The 24,517-nt window shown below is 37.9% G+C and overlaps 1 protein-coding gene across 1 annotated transcript in view; it reads left to right on the forward strand.

The window, feature by feature from the left end:
• Positions 1-388: 388 nt before the first annotated feature.
• Positions 389-24,517, forward strand: part of SYDE2 (synapse defective Rho GTPase homolog 2) — a 48,390-nt gene continuing 24,261 nt past the window's right edge. Inside the window, exons 1-5 of the mRNA XM_038538955.1 lie at positions 389-514; positions 686-1,523; positions 11,355-12,038; positions 18,628-19,730; positions 23,558-23,684. Of these exons, the coding sequence (XP_038394883.1) occupies positions 389-514; positions 686-1,523; positions 11,355-12,038; positions 18,628-19,730; positions 23,558-23,684 (2,878 nt within the window). The remainder of the gene's footprint in view (positions 515-685; positions 1,524-11,354; positions 12,039-18,627; positions 19,731-23,557; positions 23,685-24,517) is intronic.

The raw sequence follows: 24,517 nt of genomic DNA on the forward strand, positions 1-24,517 counted from the left end.
GCAGCCAGGAGGGGCCTCCCCCTTTCTCCAGAGCTCCGCAGCCTCGCAGCCCAGACCCACCTCCCGCTCACTGCTCGGCCTCCCTCCGCGGCCTAACCGCAGCCGCGCGCCCCGGGGTCGCCCCCAGCTCCCGGGCCCTCCTTCCCGCCGCGCGCGCGTCCCGTCGCGGCCCGAGGCTCCGGAGCATGCGCCGTGCGGCGCCGCCGCCCTCCGCCCCCCCTCCCGCGGCAGAGTTATGCCAAGTATGTGAGGAGCCCGCGAGGGCCAGCGCCGGTCATGGGGCGCCGCCGCCGCCGCCGCCGCCGCCGCCGCCAGCGCAGGCTTTTCCCGCACCGGGCTCCGTCCTCCTCCCGCAGCGGGGGCGAGCCCGGCTGTTGAGGCGGCGGGGATGGCGGACCCTCTGAGGAGGACGCTGTCCAGGCTCCGGGGCCGCCGGAGCCCCCGCGCCGCCGGGGGGCTCGGGCTCCGGGCGGGCGACGCCGGCGGCGCCCCGGCCGCCCCCTCAGGCGAGCACGCCCGCGGGGCCCGGCCGAGCCTGGAGCCGCCGCCGCCGCCGCCGCCGCCGCCCGCGTGGGGCCCCGGGGCGCGGGGAGCGCTCGGGCCTCGCCGGCGCGGCGGGAAGGAGGCCGCCTCCTCGGGCCGCGGGCTCCGTCGCGCCCGCCCGCACGCCCCGCCGGGCCCCGAGGGCAGCGGGGACGACGCCGACCGCGACGAGAACCTGCCCGGCGGCCGGCGGTCGGCGCCCGCGCCTCAGGGGGCGGAGGCGGAGCGGCGGCCCCCGCCCCCCGCGGCCGCGGGCCCCTCCCCGGGGGCGGAGGGCGGCCGCCCGGAGACGGGCAGGCTGCGGACCCAGTTGCGAGAGGCCTATTATCTGCTGATCCAGGCCATGCACGACCTGCCCCCTGACTCCGGCGCGCGGCGGGGCGGCGGGGCTTGGGCGGACCGCGGCCGCCCGGGGAGAGCGCGGCGGCGGGGAGGCGGGGGCCGCCCTTGGCGGCAGGTGTCCCCGCCCCGGCCGCCTCCGAGGGCGTCGGGGGGAGGCCGCCCGCGGACTCCTCGGATGCGGCCGGCCCGCAGCAGGAGCCTCGAGAGCCTCCGGGCGGGCGCCGAGCCGCCTCCCTTGGCGCGGTGGCCGAGCGACAGCTGCGTCAGGTGCGGCGCGCGCCGAGCCCTGGGCGAGCCCCCGCCACGTGGAGGCGGGATGGACGGCGGCGGCGGCGGCGCCCGGGCTCCCGGCCCCGGGGACCCGGGGCGCCCCTCGGGAAGCGCCTGCAGGGGGCCCGCGGGGGCGCGCGGCGGCCGGGAGGGGCTCCCCCTCGTCAGGCCTCCCGCGGTGACCGTCAAGAAGCTGCAGAAGTGGATGTACAAAGGACGCCTGCTGTCCCTGGGCATGAGGGGGCGCTCCCGCGGGGCGCCCCCCAAAGTCGCCGCAGCGCAGGCCGCCTCTCCGAATCTGGGCCCGTTGGGAATGCGGGAGCGCCCGGTGCTCTCCGTGCCCGCGGACCCAGGGGTGACGCTAACAGGTAGGACGCTTTGCCGAGTGCTAGTAACGCTCTGAGGCTTCACGTTTCCCCCGCCGGGCTTGTGTCTAAAGAGCGAGGAATAGGTATGGTTTTTCTTTTTTCTTCTTTTTTTTTTTTCTTTTTTCTTTTCTCTTTTTTTTTTTTTCAGACAGGTACGTGCCAGGGCCAAAGTAAGTGTCAGCTGAATGCACCAGTATAATGCTTTCACTCGCTTTGCTTTTTCTTTTTTTCTTCTTCTTTTTTTTTAATTTAAGACAGTGGCATGAGGAACTTGGGGTTTTTTGTTTTTGTTTTTGTTTTTTTTAAGAACGAGAGTGCCTACTGCTCAGCACAACACTGAAAAAAGGTTAAGTTCACCACATGCTTTTAGTAGAGTTGGGCGGTGCTGCCTTGATTTTTATTCTTTGTGGCTCTAGGCAAATCCGTAGACTTTGTGGAGTTTGTGAATTTGAATTGGATCCAAGGTAGACTTTACGGGCTTCATAAACTGTCATTTTACTCATTACACGTTTGTGTGTGTGTGTGTGTGTGTGTGTGTGTTTTCTCTTCCAGGAGCGCGTGCACACAGCGCAGAGACACACACAACCAAACCTCCAAACCAACACCCCCGTCCCCCCAAAAAATTACAACTAAAATTTTTTTCTATTTTTTTGAAGATTTTATTCATGAGACACAGAGAGAGAGAGAGGGACAGAGACACAGGCAGAGGGAGAAGCAGGCTCCATGCAGGGAGCCCGTCGTGGGACTCGATCCCGGGTCTCCAGGATCATGTCCTGGGCCGAAGGTGGCGCTAAACCGCTGAGCCACCCGGGCTGCCCCTAAAATTTCTTTTTAGACACGTAGGATCTCGCCTACTTCTCCTCTTCACCTTTCCTCCCTTCTCCCTCCCACATAAAACTCCTAACAAAGTGAGTAATCTCTTTATTGTGGAAAACCAAGAGCACTATTATTTTAATCAAAAAAAGATGTCTGATGTACTTCTAAGAAAGTGCAGACATTTAAAGTCATTTGTAAACTTAACTCTATTTTTCCTTATAAGATTTTGCTCCTCACTTTGTATGTCTGTGATTTTTAAATTTTCACTGAGGGTTTAGGTTACCAATTCTAGAAATCTTTTAATTATGTTGTAAATAGTAAAAATTCTTTCGTGAAAGAAGTATAATACCTTCAAACTGAGTCCAAAATAATATGATCCCTTGAATTACAATCTTAAATACAAGGACTTTTAGTGAACATAAAGATTTACATGTCATTAATTGTTTAAAACGTATTAGATGGTGAAATATAAAAGCGTTCAGAGTACTTGGCATTTTCTCTGGTAAGAATTACAAATCCTCCAGGACTGGGTTTATACACATTAACTTTGTTTAACCAATACAAAATAGTGGAGAGAAACAAAGTTCATAAAACTAATCACAGGGTGAAGGCAAATCAAATGATTCATTTAAAGCGTATACAAACTTGACAAGTTTTTTTGAGTCTAAATCACTAACCCACACCTGTCAAATTTTTTCCTCAAATTTATTCCATTTCATTTGAATAAAAGGATAACAGGATGTAATTTTTTTTTGTAAAGAAATGTACTTTATGCTAAATTCATATTAAAATATGCATTTGCAGGAGTAAAGTATTTGTAATCATTATATTTCATTGCCACTATATCTTTATTTCCCATGATCTTGGTTCATTTAACTCTTGTAAAATCGTTAGATTTCAGCTGTAACAAAAATCTCCATAAAACTTTAGTCAAATATTTTTTACTCTTTTGTTGCAAAGGTTAAACATTTATCATCTGATGGCTTTTATTTTAAGGCCCCCAGTTATAGAATAATAAACATTCAAGGATTTTAAAAGTAGTAATAAATGTAGTAAGGCTTAAGAATGAATTCATTGATTTTTTTTTTTCGTTGAGAAACTAAGTGGAAGTAACCTTAAAAGAAATTAAAACATTAGAATTATTATGTGGTAGTATTTTAGATATTTTACAAGAAATCTAAGCAAAAGCTTGGATAATTTATGGTTTAAACAACTTTCTCAGATGTTCCTTACTGTTATTAATCAGATATTATTTCCTTTCAAGTCTTTAAGGAAATATAAAATTTTGTGTAATGTTTACATATCTAGTATAGATTTGGAGAGTTAATCTTGTTTCTTAATTATTTTTCATGAACATTAGTTTAACTTATTAAAACTATTCTGGATACTTTGCATGGTTCTCATATTAACACCCCCATCCCCCACCTCCAGGTATGACATCTGTCATTTAACAACAACAAAAGGAACGGGTTAAGTAGTTTGCCTAAGGTCACTCAAATTAGTATATGGTTTGTATATACTACTATATGGACTCAAACTATTATAGGGATTCAGACTCCGGTCTCTATTATGACTCCAAAACCCATATTTATTTAACATCAAACAGATGTTAAAGTTCTTTAGAGGTCTAATGTGTGGATTGAAGAGAAGAATGGAATTTCAACAAGGTTTAGAGGGGTAGGTAGCTACCTCAAAGTTGCAGAGATGAGATCTCAAAGGTTTTTAAGACAATTTTTAAATCAATATATCTATTTTAAAACTTTACCCTTAAATGTTAACTTTTTTTTTTTTTTTTTAGATTTTACTTATTTCAAAGAATGGGAGAAAGCACGAGCAGAGGGAAGGGGTGGGGGAGAAGCAGCCTCTCTGCTGAGCAGAGAGCCCAATGCAGGCACTATCCCAGGACCCTGAGATCCTGACCTGAGCCAAAGGCAGATGCTTAACTGACTGAACCACCCATGTGCCCCTAAATGTTAACTCTAGTTCAGATTGAAGTTACTTAGATTCTACTTCTTCTTCTTCTTCTTCATTTTTTTTTCTTTTTACATCTTTTCCCAATTTTATTTTTTGATTATGTTTTCTAAAAAATTAATTGGGCAATCCAAATGAAATACAAATACATTCTAGATTGTATAAAGATGTTAAATAGACTAGAAGGTTAATATCACACTTTTCTATACAGTATTATTTGTAAGGATTTTTTGTTTCAAGATAAGGTTATAGAATTTGTAATGTAGAATAACTATATAATGGACTAGAGATACCTAATCTACCTAATAAATACTTAAGTATTTTGGAAGTTTTGATACTATGTAACAAGTGGAAGCTAAAATGCTTTTCTTTTTTGTTTTTTTGTTTTGATTTTGAAGATTTTTATTTATTTATTCATGAGAGACACACAGAGAGAGGCAGAGACACAGGCAGAGGGAGAAGCAGGCTCGATGCAGGGAGTCCAATATGGGACTCCATCCTGGGACTCCAGGATCATGCCCTGAGCCAAAGGTGGATGCTCAACTGCTGAGCCACCCAGGCATCCCTCTTTTTTGTTTTTAAAGATTTTATTTATGTATTTGAGAGAGAGAGAGAGTGAGAGCACAGCAAGAGGAGGGGCAGAGGGAGAGGGAGAAGCAGACTCCTCGCTGAGCAGGGAGCCTGACAAAGGGTTTGATCCCAGTACCTCGGGTTAATGACTGGAGCAGAAGGCAGAAGCCCAACCGAGTGAGCCACCCAGGCTCCCCCCAAAAGGATTTTATATTTTGATTTCTGGCTTCTGTTAGGAACTTCTAAAAACTTTAGATAGTATATCAATGCTAAAGATTTGGTGCATTGGGTATGTAGTGTTCACAGATTGGCCAATTTGTTCTTAATTGAGATGATTATTTAAGAAATCTAAAGTCATTACACATGGTAATATTGTCAAGTTTCTGCAAGCCTTAAGATTACGAAGGTATTTGCCAACTATAGTTGATTGTAAGTCTTTATAAATAAGTTTAATTAGCATATAGTACTTAGAAATAAATTTAAAAGCACTAGGTTTAGCTATTTCAGCCTTTTATAGCTTTAAAAAAATAATTAGCCTATTTTGACTCTACTTTTGCTGCTGTACTATCTGTGAAAGGAAAATTTAGGGCATGTAACTTGTTAATATTTTGTCTAAAAATTTTAGGCAATTCTTTATAGTATTAATTAATTAACTGGCATAATCTGTGCATTATACCTTAAAGTGAGGTTGACATTTCTAATGCGGAGTCCCACCTATTTCTTCTCTTTTCTCAAGTATTTGTAGCTCTGATTTATCTTTATGTATTTTTTCCAACAAACTTTTTTATGCATTAGTCCTCTTCAAGATTAGTAGCAATATGCAAATAATTTTTTACTGTCTTCTAGTTGTATTTATTTATTTATTTTAAAAAGATTTTATTTGTTTATTCATGAGAGATACAGAGAGAGAGGGAGGCAGAGACACAGGCAGAGGGAGAAGCAGGCTCCATGCAGAGAACCCGATGTGGGACTCATCCCTAGACTCCAGGATCACGCCCTAAGCCAAAGGCAGACGCTTAACTGCTGAGCCACCCAGGCATCCCTATTTATTTATTTTTAAGGTTTTATTTATTTGAGTGAGTGAGAGAACATGCACACGTGTGCACAAGCAGGAGAGACAGAGGGAGAACCAGACTCCCTGCTGAGGAGCCTGATGTTGGGCTGGATCCTACGACCCCTGGATGGTGACCTGGGCCAAACGCAGACGCTTAACTGACTGAGTCACTTAAGTCCAGGACTTAAGTCCAGGACCACTGTCTTCTAGTTTTAAATCCCCCTCTGAAAAATTATACCATTGTGGCCCTAGAAGTGAGCCCAGTTACTTTTGTTTTTTTTTTTTTTTTTTTTTTGGAAGAGCGCCATAGAACATTGGAGTTGCTGGTGGCAGGAAAACTCTGAGAATTACAAATTCAGCAGAAAATAGTGTGTTGATTTGAAAGTCCTACATTTCTAAGTGGAGTTTATTTTTTGAGAATTGCTAAGGCTATTTTCTAGACCATTGCCACTCAAAGCAGGGTTATTAAACAGTGCTTTTCAAACTTAATGTGCATACGAATTCCCTGAAAATCTTGTTAAAATACGGATTTATAGGTATGGGGGTGAGACCTGAGAATTTGCATTTTAACAAACTCCCAGCGTAGCTGCTACTATTTGGTACATACTTTGAGTAGTTAGGTTCTAGAGTTCCCAGTACCCCATCATTTATTTGTTAAAGTTTTGGCAAAGCATTCTACTTTATTCTGATACTTGATACTTAAACTAATCCCTATTAGAACAAAACAGTTGAGCTCTTTCTGCTTCAGTTTTATTATGTATACATTTATACTTACTACTTACTTACACATGACAAGTTTAAGCAATTCCCTCTATATTGGTCTCATCTTGCACCAATAAACTTGAGATTTTGGAATCTGCCAGAGAAGAGACCACATAGTATTCTGGTTAACAGAACAAGGCCTGTGGGTTTCTGATCAGCCCCACCACTTACCGGGCTTGTGACTTTGAACAGGTTACTCAGCACTGCATAGCCTTAGTCCTCAGGCTGCTGTGAGGATAGTAAAAGATAATCCATTTGGTACCATGCTTGGTGCTACACTTGATCTTAGCCAAAAGGCCGAGAAGTGATCCATGCTTGGTGCTTAGTTAGCATTATCAAGAGAAAGGCAAGCTGGCTTTGTGGGAATACTACTTTGCCCAGATCATTAGGATTCTGGATGGAGAGTGAAATGATCAGAAGCTGAGTACACTGGAATTGAAAGGAGCACTGGGAAAGAACACTGGGAATTGAGCTAGAACACACCCCTTTAGGGGCACTTATTTATTCTACTCTTCTTTCTTGCATCTTTGTCTTGTTCTTCCTCCTTACTGTGGTAGAACTGAAAAGAGTCTCAGGGATTCTTCTCTACTGTCCAAAAGCTAGCACACAGCTTTTTTTCTTAAGGCTTTTGTTGCTAGTCACAAGAGAGGAAACATAAAGATAGAAAAATAACTTCCTTTTTCATTGTACCTATTTTCCCATTTAGATTTATCTGGAAAAGAGAAAGGCATATATATATATATATATGTATATAATGTGTATATGTGTGTGTGTGTGTGTGTGTATATATATAAATAAATCACTCATGCATAAACCTAAGGCTTATTAAATTTATTCTAGTCATTTCATCTGGGCTGCCAAGTTTCACTTTAAGCAGGACTGTTTGTATTTATTTAAACTTTAATAGAGTATTTGTAAGAATACTTTTATTTGGGATTTTTTAAGGAGCAGTAAGCAAAAACAATAGTTTATTTCTGCAGTAGGACTCTTGTAAATGATGAAAAGATGTATATAGGTACATTTTCAGGGAGGGTTAAATACGTAATTTCTCAGAAAGTTTGCTGATAGTTTTAAGCCAGAGCACTAGTTAAATGTTTAGTAATAGTAATTTTTATTTATTATAAAATAATAGTTAAAAACACACATTTGGCTTGAGTAGTTCAGTACTATGTAAAATATTTTTCTGAGTGAAAAACGTAATTGCCACTTCTGCATTCTCTAACAGATTTTCAAAGTAAACTGATTTTAATTAGTCATTTAATTAATTATACCATAACATGTATTATTGTAAGGGAATAGACGTTTTTGCCTTGCAATTTTGCATACTTATTTTGGTATCTTTTTGACTTGTATCTTCTTTCTGTGTGTGTGTGTGTGTGTGTGTGTATGAATGTAGCTGTAGGTAAAACTAACAGAAGTTAAAGGTAATTTAAATTTATGGCAGTAGTGTTTAACATTAAGTTTTGCATAAAAAGGAATAAATGGAAGATTACAAATAGCTCTCCATTTCTGCGTAATTAGCATTCATATGCATCCCTGTAGTTAATGGAGATAAAAATGAAGTGTTTAAAATTCTTTATAAATAATTGCTCAAGTAAAATTTAGTACCCTAAATGCATTGCTTATATTCAGCTTTAATAAATGAATAAATTTGGACCTTATTAGAAATCAAAATAATGTACCTATTTATCTCTAAATTTCAACTTCAGCATGTAGTATTTTGAATTATTCAGCAATAGCAATCAGACTTAAAATCAGACTTTGATTTTAAGTTATTGTAGTTTGTAATTTCATGAAAAATAGTTGCATTGTATTTCATGTAATTATACCTTTTAATATTATACATTAAATACTTACATTAATGGATCTATCAATTTGCTTAAATATGGGATGCTAGTAGCTTTGTTTTTGTCATTGTGGTTCCTTGGAATGCAGTACAAGTAGAAGCATGTTTATTTTAATTAAAATGTATCTCAAAAAAAAGTGTATGTCAAAAAAAATAGGACTCAAAATAATTTATCTATATAAAATTTTGGATCTTTTGAGAGATATCTGAGAAAAAAATAAGATGTAACTTCTAGCCGTTGTGAATTGTATACTTAATTTTATACCTTTGGCTTCAAATTTATAATTACATAAAAACTACAAATAATATCTTGTAAATGTCTGAAATGCTATTAAATAATATAGGATTTGGGCTTAAATGTGAAATAGATTTAGTACACGTGGCAAAAAGACATGGCCACTAAAAACCCAGAAACCACAGTGATTCCTGAGTATGTGTTCATTTCCAGTTCCTAATTTCTTTTTTTTTTTTTTAAGGATTTTATTTATTTATTCATGAGAGACACACAGAGAGAGAGGCAAAGACACAGGCAGAGGGAGAAGCCGGCTCCATACAGGGAGCCTGATGTGGGACTTGATCCCAGGACTCCCAAGATCATGCCCTGGGCCAGAGGCAGGTGCTAAACTGCTGAGCCACCCACGGATCCCCCTCCAGTTCCTAATTTCTTTGATTTTAAAAGAGACAGAACCAAAGAAAGACTCTCGAATCTTCACATTTTTCATTAAGCTAAATCAACTTAAAATATTTATTGAATGGCTGTTACATGATTGCATGTTAAATCTTGGAGAGTATCTCTTAGTAGTAGCCCAGATATACTGCTACAGACTTTGGAGTCAGAAGAGTTTATTTTGAGTGCTGCTTTTCCTATTTACCAACTAGATGATCTCGGGCAGGTTACTTGACTTTTCCGAGCAGTACCATATAGTTTTCAAAATATTTCCAACATTATCTCACTTAATTCTTACCAGCAACCACCCAGTAAGGTTAACTACGTTATTGTCACCATGTTCTGAAAGGGTTGCCTACTTCCCTGCTTTTGGTGGGTGGGCATGTATAGGGAAGACGAGTTAAGAGCATTGATTGTAGGGTTAGACTACCTTAAATTTGAATACTACAGCTAGCACCTTGACCACATTCCTCATTTTTTTCTGGCTTATGGAAATAATCATACCTGTCTTAGCATTTTTGTGGAGGTTAAACGAAGTTAAGAGCTTTCTTACTGCTTTATCTCATTGCTAATACACAATAGGAACTCCATAAATAAATGCATAATAGGCATTCATGGGAGTTTCCTTCTCTTTTGATTCCTAGTCTATTCCTGCCTCTGGAACTAATTGAACTTGAAACCCCATTTATGTGTGAGGATTTAAAAAAAATTTTTTTTATAAAGATTTTATTTATTTATTCATGAGAGACACAGAGAGAGGCAGAGGCATAGGCAGAGGGAGAAGCAGGCTTCCTGCAGGGAGCCTGATGTAGAACTTGATCCCAGGACCCCGGGATCACTACTTGAGCCAAAGGCAGATGCTCAACCACTGAGCAACCCAGGTGCCCTTTTGAGGGTTTTTTAAAATTAATTTTTAAAATTTAATTGCTTGCTTGGGTAAAATTTAGTATTTTTTTTTAATTTAATATTAAATTTTTTTACATTTTTAAAGGAATTTTTGTTAAGTAGAGGGAGGTTACTGAAAGCCTTGGTTACGCATGAATGTAATTTTTTCGTTGTTATTAAGCTCCTCATAGTTTAATGTGTTTTTATCACTCTGTTATTGGGCTGTCATATTTTATTTGCTGTAACACTAAAATGAATCAACTATGTATGCACTTAAAGTAGCACAGACTATAATTCTAAAATTTATAAACCTGGCATGATCTTAAATTTTTTGAAATGTGGTTTTGTTAATGTGGTTTCTATGTCTAGTGAATTAGTATTCCGGTTTATATTTAGCATATTGACTGTCATCGAAGCCTGCTTTATACAATTCTTTGGATGTGCAAAATTTTCCTCTTTATATGGAATTGATGTTACGTATACATTTTTAGAGTCTTATCACATATTAACACAAACACATATCAAGTATTTGATCAAGTACCTTAAGGGTAGGAACTATTTTGTTCATTCTTCTCTTCGTGCTCCTTAAGTTTGTGTCTGGCCAGTAATCATAGCTGGTTGTATTTACCATGAGACAAGATACCTGGTTCTAATCTAGAGCCTTCTTAAGGGATTTGTATTTGTATTTTTGCCTAGATATTTAAAACTTAAACACTGCATAACTGTATGATTAGGAAACAGATATGTTGAAATTTCAGTAATCAGGAAAGCATTTAGTAATAAGTAAGCCACATTTGTTTTTAAAGATTTACTCAAAGTTAATCTTTGTGTGAAAAAGTAGAAATATTACTTATGTTTTCTAAAGACTCTGGTCCTCTTAGTAGTGAGTTGGAAATTATTAAAAATATTAGTTAAAGGCATATTGTGTACAAAGCATTCTTTGTGTTTTATAAAGTATGTTTTGCCTAGGGTGAGTCTTTGTTAGCCCTGTCATGTTTGAAAGGCAATCTCAGAATTTGTTTATTCTTTTTCTTAGAGTTCTTATGTCACTTATGCTAGTAGTCTAAATAGTAGAAATTATTTTTTGGTGAAAAAGCCAAAATTTTTCTTGTTTCATTTTAGTCTCCAAATATAAGTAATACTACTTTTCATCTTTTTAAAAATCGTATTTTAATAACTGATTTCCAGTTACCTGTCTGTTGTGTATGTTAGGCATTACATCATTACATTCTTCTTTCTTTTTTTTTTCCGTTGAAACAGATTTATTTGAAAATGTCTATGCGTCTTCAGTGAAGAGAAGAGAACTTGAAGATCTGAAGGACAATATTGGATTCAGAAGTCATAAACCACTTAATAGCATCACTGTGTCAAAGAAACGCAACTGGCTATATCAGAGTACTCTGCGATCTTTTAATTTGGAAGAAGAAAATAAGAAATGCCAAGACATAAATCACTTATCTGTCTCACCTAAACATCAGCTATCACAACCTTTTTTCAAGTCATCTGAAGAATGCTGTACATATGTGGTGTGTAATGCTACAAATTCTTCATTATCAAGAAACTGTTCTTTAGACTTCAATGAGGAAAATGATGCAGATGATGAAGGAGAAATATGGTACAACCCCATTCCTGAGGACGAAGACTTTGGCCTATCAAATGCCTTGACTTTTGGTGAGGCAGACCCTCCTGTTCTGAAGTTTCCTGGTGTTAGTTTGAGAGTATTATCTGGTAGTGACCTAATGAAAGCAGAACAGTACACTGAAGACTTGCTGTGCTCTTCAGAACACAGAGGCAATGTTCAGACCACACAGTCAAATGAAATGAATCCTGTAGAGCCCATCCATTCCTCAGAGTTCGTGCAGCAGTACAAGCAAAGGCTTGGATATAAGACACAAGAAGGTATAATGGTAGAGGAGAGTCTCATGTTGAAATCTCCTTTTGCAGGTAAAGATGATCATACATTTGCCTTTTCTTTTTCCATTTTTTAATTCTTTGACAGTAGCCAAATCTAAATATAGATGTATGTTATAGCTATGTACTTTTCCTTACAAAGTGAGTGTATTTTCATAAAAATAAAGAAAACAAAAACGTTTACAAACATTTTTTATATAAATGGTGGTTTAATTAATTCCTATCACAGACTTGTTTTTGTAAGGGGTGAAGATGCTAGGATAGTCCTACACCAACTGTTAGCAAGTCTGTCCTTTGAAATAGTAATTGCTTTTCTCTTAGCTGAAAGAATGGAATCACAAGGAGTTGAAGAGAAAAATATATTCTTTATATAAGTCTGATTTTGCTTTATTCACTCATTTACATCTAGCCTGGTTACAGCTGAAAAGTTGTATATTCAGTGTACCAGTAATTATTACTTTATGGTTTCATGCCTACATTTTCTCATGAACAAAGTAAAGGAAGAGGAGAAAAAGAAATGAGAGGTAGAAGTGAAGACTTTGGAAATAGGTGCTATAACATTGTTTCCCACAGTTTTCTCCTGAGGTTAAGCACCAGTTGCCCATGGTAGTAGCAGGCTTGATAATTCTTGAATTTTCCCCTGAATTTTCTTACTTCTTGCTAGTACTTCTGTACTTTACAAATAAAGTACTTGAATTTGAATCCTTTTTCTCAGGGATATGAGGAGGTAAATATATTGATAAGAGGAAAAGTGAGTTAAAAAACTGTAGTGTATGATGTCAGTTTTTTTAAAGAAACACTGAAAAGTTATATCAGGAATATTAAGTAACCCCCACCCCTATCCACCCATCCTGTGTTGGGGTTGAAGGTAATGCAAAACTTTATGTGTGTGCATTTCTAATTGTAGATTGACTTTTCAGCATGAATTTGTGGGTTTTTTTGTAATCTGGATGGAGAGAGAAATAAATGCTATATAACAGAATATATATGCTTTATGGCTCAGTTAAACATCCAACTCTTGATTTAGGCTCAGGTCATGATCCCAGGGTTCTGGAATCTAGTCCCAAGAATTGCGGCAGGCTCCCTGCTCAGTGGAGAATCCGCTTCTCTCTCTGCTCTTCCCCTCCTCCTGCTTGTGCTCTCTCTCTCTGTTAATTTATTATTAAATAAATAAATAAATAAATAAATAAATAAATAAATAAATAAAATCTTTAAAATATATATATAATAGTTTGGAATGAAGGTTGTGACTAGGGTGGAGTGGTAAGGAAGGAAGGCTTAAAGGAGTATGACAGAGAGTTGGTATGGTGCAAAAAAGGCAAGAAGGTATAAGAATAACTGCTAAGTTAGAAAGCCGATGTTTGTAAAGTGATACATACTTTAAGTACTGTCTTTAAAATTTATTATTTTATGTTTGTGGCAAATTTGTGAACCTAGAAAGACTAACAGACATTACAAAAACAAAAAACAAAAACAAAAACAAAACAAAACAAAACAAAACAAAAAAAAACAACCCCCAAACTTGAAAATACAATAGGGCTGTCATTTATATCTCCTTTCTCACTGTTATTCTTCTCTTTAACATACTATTAAAATATAAGCAGTCCTAAGTTGACCAAAGAAAATATTTATTTTTTTATAAATATTTACTTATTTATTTTAGAGAACACACATACTGGTGAGATGGTAGAGGGAAAGGGAAGAGAAAGACACTTCCTACTGAACAAGGAGCCCAACATAGGGCTCAATCTCAGGACCTTGAGATCATGACCAGAGCCGAAATTAAGGGTTGGGCACTTAACTGAGTCAACCACCCAGGTGCCAAACAAAGGGAATATTTAGACAGTTTATCTACATGTCATCTTTTTTTTGTTTTAGTTTGATCAGAAAGGTCACCTAAAGTGATGTTTTCTTTAGCAATATTAACAGAGCTGTTGAGAAATAGGCAAAAAGAATGGTTGAATTTTAAAATAATTTTCTGATCAAGAAATAGGAAAGCTTGAGCATATTTAACATAAGTGAGAATTTTTTTAATCATCCTAACTCATTTATGACTTGTTTTTATTGTCTTTTAAGTTCCATATGTATATGTATCTTTTATCTAGTTGCAATCACAGCATTCTGCCTTTGGTTTTTGATACTTTCACTTGGTATCTTCGTCTTGTACTGTTATATATAGATTGACATTACCGTTTACTAATTTTATAGTATATTGGGACACCTGGGTGGCTCAGCAGTTGAGCGTCTGCCTTTGGCCCAGGGTGTGATCCTGGAGTCCTGGGATCGAGTCCCACATTGGGCTTCCTGCATGGAGCCTGCTTCTCCAAACTCTGCCTATGTCTCTGCCTCTCTCTCTGTGTCTCTCATGAATAAATAAATAAAATCTTTTTAAAAATTAAAAACTTCTAATTTTATAGTATATAATTGGGTTGATGTGTCCTAAACTATTTGGTTATGTTGTGTGTTAATAGATTGTTTCCACTATTAATGGAGTGATCTTTATCATGTTCTATTTTACTTCATGAGGATTAATTACTAGTGGCATTACTTGGGTTTTTATGGCTAGTAACTATTATATGTAATTCCTATAATATATATCCTAAAAGGTTTACCAATTAATTCATTTATTCAGTAAACACTCAGTTTCTGCTGTGTGCCAGCTACTGTTCTAGGTGCTGAAGGAGTGTGCCAATTTCACTTGATTCTAGCCTGGTCCGTGAATTTATAGATTTTTGTTTTGTACTTTCCCTTTATAGCTAGTCTGTGATTTGATTAGTGTGATTTTGGTTTCAATTTAAGCATCTATTGAATTTGGTAATATTTCAGCTCTTGGGTTTTATAAAACAAAAAACAAAGCATTTTTATTTTTATTTTTTCCTAAGCATTTTTATTTTAATAGACTGGCTTATCTGTAGTAGAAATTGCTAGTTTACACAGTATTTCATTTTAATAATTAGTTAAGGACTTAAGTAAGAAATATTTAATGCATGATGTGTAGAAAAAGTCAGAATGTTAAATTAACTCCTTAATAATGTAAAAAAACCCTAGAGCAATTTAATATACAGGGTAGCTTTTTAAGCCATGACAAAATAGATAGATTGTAGACTAGAGCAGGACTCTGATTACTATAGAATGTTTTAGGCCAGTAAACCAGTAGAATTGTACTACAATTTACAGTACAAGGGAATGCTTTGTCTAGTTTATCAAACACTCCGTTTCTTATTAGTTACTTACCAGAAAAGCCTAGCAGGCATACTTAAAATAGTCCTTTCTTTATAAAGAAACCACTTCTTTGTCATTAGGACACATAAAGAGGGGTGGAGGGAGAGTATATTAATATTTTAAAGAAAGATCATTTCATCTATTGGTTTTTGAAATGAATTAATACTTTTTGATCATTTTAATTGTGAAATATATAGAGTAGCCTCTGATATTAGATCTTTGGAAGGAATAAAGTGTGAAAAATTAATTTAAATTTTAAATAATTGTTTTTCTTTCTTTTCTTTCTTTTGTTTCTTTCTTTCAGATTTTATTTATTTATTCATGAGAGACACAGAGAGAGAGACTGAGACACAGGCAGAGGGAGAAGCAGGCTCCACACAGGGAGCCTGATGTGGGACTCAATCCTGGGTCTCCAGGATCAGACCCTAGGCCGAAGGCTGCCCTAAACTGCTGAGCCACCAGGGCTGCCCCCTCCGCCCTCTTTTTTAAAGAAGCCCTAGGTCCAACCCTGAGATCAAGAGCTGTGTGCTCTATTGACTGAACCAGCCAGGCACCCCTAGATTGTTTCTTTATTTTTTTTATTTTATTATTTTTTTAATTTTTAATTATTTATGATAGTCACAGAGAGAGAGAGAGAGGCAAAGACATAGGCAGAGGGAGAAGCAGGCTCCATGCACTGGGATCCCGATGTGGGATTCGATCCCGGGTCTCCAGGATCGCGCCCTGGGCCAAAGGCAGGCGCCAAACCGCTGCGCCACCCAGGGATCCCTAGATTGTTTCTTTAAAAGCATAGTTTAAACTTATATAATACCAGCTTTTAGAAGATATGTTCATTTTGCTTTATTAGTTTAAACACTTAAATAGGAACAGTTTCAATTTTTAAAATAAAATTGATCAGGCTATACATTTTTTTTTAAAAAACTGGGGTATTAAAAAAATAAAAATAAAAAATAAAACCTGGGTTATTGAAAGTTTGAGGTTAAATAGAATATTTCAACTTTTTTTTTTTTAAGATTTTATTTATTTATTCATGAGAGACACAGAGAGGCAGAGACATAGGCAGAGGGAGAAGCAGGCTTCATGCAGGGAGCCCAACGTGGGACTCGATCCTGGATCACGCCCTGAGCTAAAGGCTCAGCCGCTCAACTGCTGAGCTACCCAGGCATCCCAAATATTTCAACTTCTTAATGGTTGAGAAAGGTAGACAGAAAACTGTTTAGAAGGATGGAAGGGCTCTAAAGTATAGTATTTAAGATTATAAGCTCTAGGGGTGCTTGGGTGGCTGGCTCAGTTGAGTAAGTGTCTCAGCTCAGGTCCTGATCCGAGAGTCCTGGGATGGAGCCTCATTGTCTATCCATTGGGTCTGCTTCTCCCTCTGCCACTGCCCCTGCTTGTACCTGCTTTCTCTGTGTCAAATAAATAAAGTCTTTTAAAAAAATAGGCTGTGAAGGCCTATGCTTAGGTTTCTGCTGCTTATCAGCTTTGTGATCTTAAATCAGATAGCCCTGTGCGTGAGGTCTTTATCTGGAGAGTGGGATGTTAGTGGTATCTTAACTCATAGGGATATTTAAAGAATTAAATGAGGATATTTACATACTAAGTATTAATTTTTCATAATTTGTCTAGCTCAATAAATGTTGGAGGGTGTTAAAATATTAACAATTTAATATTAAACAGCTTTTAATATTATGTTTACCACAATATTTACAATGGCTAATCTCTTGATAGTTTCAGTTTAAGGTATTTACTTTATTTGTATTTCTTTGTTGTTTTTTTTTTTTAAGATTTTATTTACTTATTCATGAGAGACAGAGAGAGAGAGAGAGGCAGAGACACAGGCAGAGGGAGAAGCAGACTCCATGCAAGGAGCTCGACATGGGACTCGATCCTGGGTCTCCAGGATCAAGCTGTGGGCTGAAAGCGATGCTAAACCGCTGAGCCACCTGGGCTGCCCTATTTCTTTGTTTCTTTTAAAAACTTTTTACTTACACACTAAGACCAATAAAGCTATTTTTATGTGGAGAAGGATTAAAAAACATTTCAATGCTTTACTCTTCATGAAAACTGAAAATTGTAAGAAAACTTATTTATATCTCTGTACAGTCATTTTTAATATATTGAAATTGCAAGAAAAGGCCCTAATTTAGCTTTTGAAGTTCTAGGGAGTTGTATATAAATAATATAAGAAATGTCTTTAGTATTTGAAATTAATTAGCTTTATGATATTCAATATTCAGTTATTCTCTTTTTATTATCTTTTGAAAGATTTTATTTATTTGAGAGAGAGCATGCACAAGCAGGGACAAAGAGACTTGGCACGGAGCACTGAGCTCAATGTGGGGCTCGATCTCATGACCCTAAGATCACAACCTGAACTGACATCAAGAGTTGGACACTCAGCTGACTGAGCCACCCAGGCACTCCTCAATATGCAGTTATTCTTGAATGACTGATTTCATTTTATATAATCTTCTGTGGTATGTTCTAATAGAACATTAGAATGAAGAAAGACTCTTTGTTGTCAAAATTATAAACTTGTTTGGTTTTTAAATTTTTTATTTTATTTTACTTTTTAAAGATTTTATTTATTTATTTATGAAAGACAGAGAGGCGGAGACATAGGCAAAGGGAGAAGCAGGCTCCCTGCAGGGAGCCTGATGTGGGACTCGATCCCAGAACTCTGGGATCATACCCTGAGCTGAAGGCAAACACTCAACCACTGAGCCACCCAGGCATCCCTAGTCCTGCTATGTGATAAAATTTAGTTTTTAGAGGATTATAAATAGAAGAAATATTCTTTTATTAGAGTAGGATTTCTTTTTTAAATTAGAGTAGGATGTCTAAATAAACATATTAAAATAGGAAATATGTTAAAATAAACATGTATTAATATGCCAAAATAAACCTATTAAAATAAGAACTCTTCCTTGTTTCCTCTGCTATCCACTGTTTATGGTCATAAAAGAACATATTGCTGTTATTATATTGCAGTGGGAAAGATTTAAAAGGAACCTCTATTACCCTTCCTCCAAACCTTTAGAATAGAAAAGCAGATGGAGAGGGCTCTTTTCCACTGTAAGCCATTTGGAAATCCTTTTTTTTTTTTTTTTAAGATTTTATTTTTAAGTAAGTTCTACATCCAACATGGGGTTCAAACTTAGCACACTGAGATCAAGAGTTGCATGCTCCACCAAATGAGCCATCTGGGCAGCCTTGGAAGTCCTTGATACCCTGTTTAAAGGTGATAATGGAGATTTACCTAAACTTGTAACTAAATCTCCCCAATGAGATGAAACAAGTGAAAAATTTCCTACCCATATGAGAGATTGATCAATTGATGATTTATAAAGTAGAAATCAAAACATATCACCTTATAATATCTTTTTTTTTTTTTTTTAAGGTCCTGGGATCCTAGCTGCTACAAATAAGAATGAATTGGGAGTTACAGAACCACCTTCTCCAAGCCCTAGCCCTGTGAAAAAAAGTAGTTCAATTAACTGGTCTTTCCCAGATAAAATAAAATCTCCACGAACTGTGAGGAAACTTTCCATGAAAATGAAAAGATTGCCAGAACTTAGCCGAAAGCTGAGCGTTAAAGGAACTTTGAATCATATGAACAGTCCAGATAATACTCCTTCCTTGTCTAAATGTAACTGTCAAGAAACTCATCATACTGATATCCTACCTGCTGGGAATACAACCACAGCTGCTAAGAGGAATGTTATAAGTCGGTACCATTTGGATACCAGCGTATCTTCTCAGCACAACTACCAGAAGAAAACATTTATCAGTTCTAAGTATTCGTGCAAAGGTGGTTACCTCAGTGATGGGGATTCGCCTGAACTTATAACTAAATCTAGCAAACATGGATCTGAAAACAAATTTGGAAAGGGAAAAGAAATAATTCCAAATAGTTGTACTAAGAGTGAAATAGACATTGATGCTTTTAGACATTATAGTTTTTCTGATCAACCTAAGTGTTCACAGTACATATCTGGGCTCATGAGTGTGCATTTCTATGGTGCTGAGGATTTAAAACCACCACGGATAGATTCAAAAGATGTCTTCTGTGCGATTCAGGTAGATTCAGTAAACAAAGCAAGAACAGCTTTGCTCACATGTCGGACAACATTTTTAGACATGGATCATACTTTCAACATAGAAATTGAAAATGCACAGCACTTGAAATTAGTAGTATTCAGCTGGGAACCGACTCCAAGAAAAAATCGAGTGTGTTGTCACGGAACTGTTGTTCTCCCTACCTTATTCAGGGTGACAAAGACACATCAGTTGGCTGTTAAACTTGAGCCTAGAGGTCTTATTTATGTGAAAGTGACTCTTCTGGAACAGTGGGAGAATTCTCTTCATGGACTGGTTGTAAATCGAGAACCAGTAATATTTGGTGTTGATATTCGAAAAGTTGTAGAGAAAGAAAATGTAGGACTGATGGTGCCACTCCTGATACAAAAATGTATTATGGAAATTGAAAAGAGAGGCTGTCAGGTATTATATCACTCTTTCTCTACTAACTCCTTATCTATTTACCTATGTTAATTAAATTTATAGTAAGTCTTAGGGGAAGGAATTCAAGGCAAGGTTAAAAAAATGCAAGTTAGACGTTTTCTCATTCCTTGTTTTTATTTTTATTCCATTACTGTTTGGGGTATAATTCATACTTTCATAAATTGTATTGTTCCACAGTTTATGTTGTGATGCAGAGCTGCATGGGCCTTATACCTACATATCAGGATTGCTTTATAATGGCATTCCTAGGAAGAGCCAGAGCTGATAAGATAGGCAAAGACTAATTTCATTTAAGGAATGTTTCTGCATGGTTTGACATTCCTATGGTACAAAATTCCAACAGTGAATCTCAAAACCCCGCTTTACTCCTAAAACTAACTCCCTGCCCTTATTCCCTACTGTTCCTCATACCACTTTTCAGGAAATGTAAGCTTATTTGTCTCTGAGCTTTGGGATCGCATGTAGGATGAGGAGAGGTACTACTAATAAGCTGTCTCATTCTCTTTTCCTTTTAAATAAGAAAGTTAAATAAGATAAAAGCAACCCATGAAAACAAAAATACTGGTGTTATATGTAACCAGATATGTAATATTAACTGGTTAGTAGTCCTTATCGTTCTTTATTTTCATTAATTCATGAGGACTATGACGGTGAGAAACAGCATATCACTGAGGATATTATTCTGAGGTACAAGTAATTGTTGAATTAAAAAATTAAGCATAAAATTAGATGTTTTGAGGTATTTATGCTTTAGTCCTATGACCATTTATGACAATTATTATTAAAAACATCAAGGGTAAATATCACCAACACTGAACTGTGATTTTTTTATATGTAGAAAAGATTTTAAAATAACTCCCCTTGAACCCGATGTGGAAACTACAGAAACAGCATAAGTAAGTTAGCGGGGGTTTGTATTAAGATGTAGAAAATGGGTACTGGTTTCTCCCTCATTATTAATTAGCTATGTGATGTTGGGCAAATCACTTCATCTCTGTGGGTCTTACCTGCTTATATCTCTAAAAATAGATAAAGTAGCTTCCCGAAGGTGAGAGGTAGGACATCTGAACTTTTAAAAACTCATCTCAGATATATTATTCAGATTGAGTTTGTTATTTATATGAGATTGAGGCCTTTAGTTTCCAGTCAAACTATGGTTCAGTTACTTTTTCTTAAGGCTCTCTGTTTTTCTCTCTTTTTTTTAGGCAGCACGTTGAGAGGTCAGAGATTACACAGAATTTAAAGCTAATTGTTAAACAAAAACTTTTACAATTGAATATTAAAATAAGTACCTCAAATAGCACTGTACATTTATGGTCTCTTTTCCAAACTATTTTATAAAGAATGGATATGTAAGACTTGTACCTTGTTTTAAAAACTCAGAGAACATTTTTAGCAGTGCTTTTTATTTCCCTACTTAACGTTTAGAAATATTTATTTTATTTTACTTTTTAAAAGATTTTATTTATTTATCCATGAGAGACACAGAGAGGCAGAGGGAAAAGCAGGCTCCCTGCGGGGAGCCCCATGTGACACTAGATCCCAGGACCCCAAGGTCACGCCCTTAGCCAAAGGCAGATGCTCAACCACTGAGCCAACCAGGCGTCCCTACTTCAAGTGTTTGATTTCAGAAGTCAGCCTCTGAAGTTAGGGATAATATTCTAAAGTGTCCTTTCCTTGAAATACCTATATTAGGTCTCTGTATTCCTTTATTCACCTTTTGGGATAACATGTTCCATTAATTTATTACTTACTACTGAAGTATTAGCTTTCTTTATTCTAGCTTCATCTCCATTTCAAGTTCAAGGGGATACATCTCTATTATGGAATTTTGTGACAATCCAGTATGCCTACACTAGAAGGGCTCTACTCAAGTTATTTTCTTCTAATGTGATAGCATTTTCTTTGATCCTGCTTAATATTTTAGTTTTATTTTCTGGATCATCTATGGTGCTACCATGTCTTGTGAGATGTGACCAGTGTAGGAAGTGCTATTCTCAATATGAATGAACTATCAATGTGGATAAGAGTAGGAAATTCCCTTCTCAATACATTCACTCCTTAGTTTCCCATATTATGTTGATCCTTTTGAATGTAAGCAGCACCTTGTATTACCTTCTCTTAGAAATAGTTGCAGGTTCCTGGGGCACCTGGGTGGCCCAATTAAGCGTCTGACTCTTGAATTCAGCTCAGGTCATGCTATCATGGGTCATAAGGTCGACATGTTCCACTTTGGGCTCCACACTCAATGAGAAGTCTGCTTCTCACCTTCTCCCTCTCCCTCTGCCCCTTGCCTTACCCACATGCATGCACTTTCTTTCTCTCAAATAAATAAATACATCTTTAAAAAGTTGTAGGTTGCTTACTGTATTCCAATTAATACTTAATAGCTTATCTCATATTTTGGATAACAGTTCTCTGTATCTATTAGTGACACTTTCCTATATCGAGACACACTTTCTGTATTCTATCAGTTATTTATTGACTTAGGGAGGTTTGTGTCATAAGTACACCTGGAAATTTCATTTGTGTACTCCTTCTCTTAGATTGTTTATAAGATTTTAAAGTGATTTCTAGTTCAAATCATTGGGGATCTTCATTGTTTTTACTTTATTTCTGTCTTGAAATAATTTCTTTATAACTTCCTTCAAAAAAAAAAAAAAAACTTCCTTCAATTCAGGTGATTCAACTTCCTGGTGTTTGATGTGGAAGTATAGTTAACAATCATTTATTTATTTTTTTGGTCTTCTTGAAGGTTTAAAAAACAAACTCTGATTGCTTAATCAGACATGTTTTCTCTTTATAGATACCATAGTTGATTTCCTCTCAGTGAATTTATAGTGAACTTCCTAAGACTTAATATTTTATATCCTGTTTGAGCTAACAGTGTTTAAAGTATAAATCTTTTTAGTGTAGTTTGAGGGGAGGATGGGTGATATCTGTTCCTCTTATATATATTTTGAGCTAAAGGTTTTATTTTACCTTTAATATATTATCTTAATTGAATTTCCTTCATCACTTATTAGTCAGTTAACTTAGTAAGTTAAAAAAAATTCCAGGATTGCATTTATTTCTTCCCTAGAATCTTTTTTTTTTTTTTTCTAAAAGGATAACTTCAAATAGTATACTGGAATCATATTTCAACTATATGCTTTTTTTATGAATAAATAAGCTGAGATTAATAGAGATTAAATAGCTCACCCAAAGTCACTAAGCAAGGAATGATAGAGTGGGGCTTTATGGAATCCACAAAACCCTTGTTTGACCACTGTGCCACACTTCTTCAGTTTAGAGCAAAAGATGTGAAATGATACAATTTTAGGGCATGGAGATATTGGTTAGAGCATATAAAACTAAAGTGAAGGGCTTGTATCTTAAGATAGCTAGCACTACCGAACTCATAGCATATTCTTTGTTTTTTTTTAATATTTTATTTATTTATTATGAGAGACACACACAGAGAGAGAGAGAGGCAGAGACAGGCAGAGGGAGAAGCAGGCTCCATGCAGGGAGCCCGATGTGGGACTGGATCCTGGGACCCAGGATCACGCCCTGAGCCAGAAGGCAGACGCTTAACCACTTAGCCACCCAGGCGTCCCATATTCTTTGAATTTAAATGTAGGAATAGAATGTTTTTATTCAACTGATGAATATAGTCTACCAATTTCAAAAGCTGTTTGAGATATTTTTAATGAAATGTTATCAGAATATATTTGATTACCAATTTCATGTGACTTACACATTTTGTGCTATTATATTTTCTCTTTATCAAATTTATCATAATGTGGCTATAATTTTATTTCTAGGTGGTAGGCCTGTACCGATTATGTGGTTCAGCAGCAGTCAAGAAAGAACTTCGAGAGGCTTTTGAGAGAGATAGCAAAGCTGTTGGTCTGTGTGAAAACCAGTACCCAGATATAAATGTAATAACAGGTAATGAATACTTTTTATTCTACGTATACATTCTGGAAAGACAATATATGTAGGAAAAGGAATTGAAGTACTGTTTTGTAGCCTAAATTTTTTAAAGATTTTATTTACTTGAGAGAGCATGTGTGAGAGAGAGTGAAAGCAGGGGGAGGGGCAGAAAGAAAGGGAGAAGCCAACTCCCCGTTGAGCAGGGAGCCTGATATGGGACTCTATCCCAGGACCCTGGGGTCATGACATGAGCCAAAGGAGGACGCTTAACCAACTGAGCCACCCAGGCACCCTTGTAGCCTGAATTTAATTGGGTTTTATTCTGAAGTCTTATTTTCCTTCCTCACAAACATTAATGTGGGGATGATATTTTCTGTGAGAAGGTAACAGGTTATTGTCCCTATCCTCAAACAGCCAACAAATATTGGAGGTGGGGGGAAGGAGAGGAGTAGTGATGGGAGTAAAACCTACATTAAATTAGCCGTACTAGGTAGCAAAAGAAAAAGGCTACATTTTCTTCATATGGGGATAAATAAAACACCATTAGAGTTCAGTTTGATTGAAACGTAGGTCATGTAAAGCACATTGAGTATCTGGGTAGAGAATTCAGATTTATTTAGTAGGCAGAGGGAACCCATCAAAGATTTTTTTTTTTTAAGATTTTATTTATTTATTCATGAGAGACACACACACACACAGAGGCAGAGACACAGGCAGAGGGAGAAGCAGGCTCCCTGCGGGGAACCCAATGCAGGACTCAATCCCAGGACTCCAGGATTACGCCCTGAGCCAAAGGCAGACGCTTAACAGCTGAGCCACCAAGGCGTGCCCCCATCAAAGATTTTTGA

The sequence above is a fragment of the Canis lupus genome, chromosome 6, assembly GCF_011100685.1.
Source record: "Canis lupus familiaris isolate Mischka breed German Shepherd chromosome 6, alternate assembly UU_Cfam_GSD_1.0, whole genome shotgun sequence".
Lineage (NCBI taxonomy): Eukaryota > Metazoa > Chordata > Mammalia > Carnivora > Canidae > Canis > Canis lupus.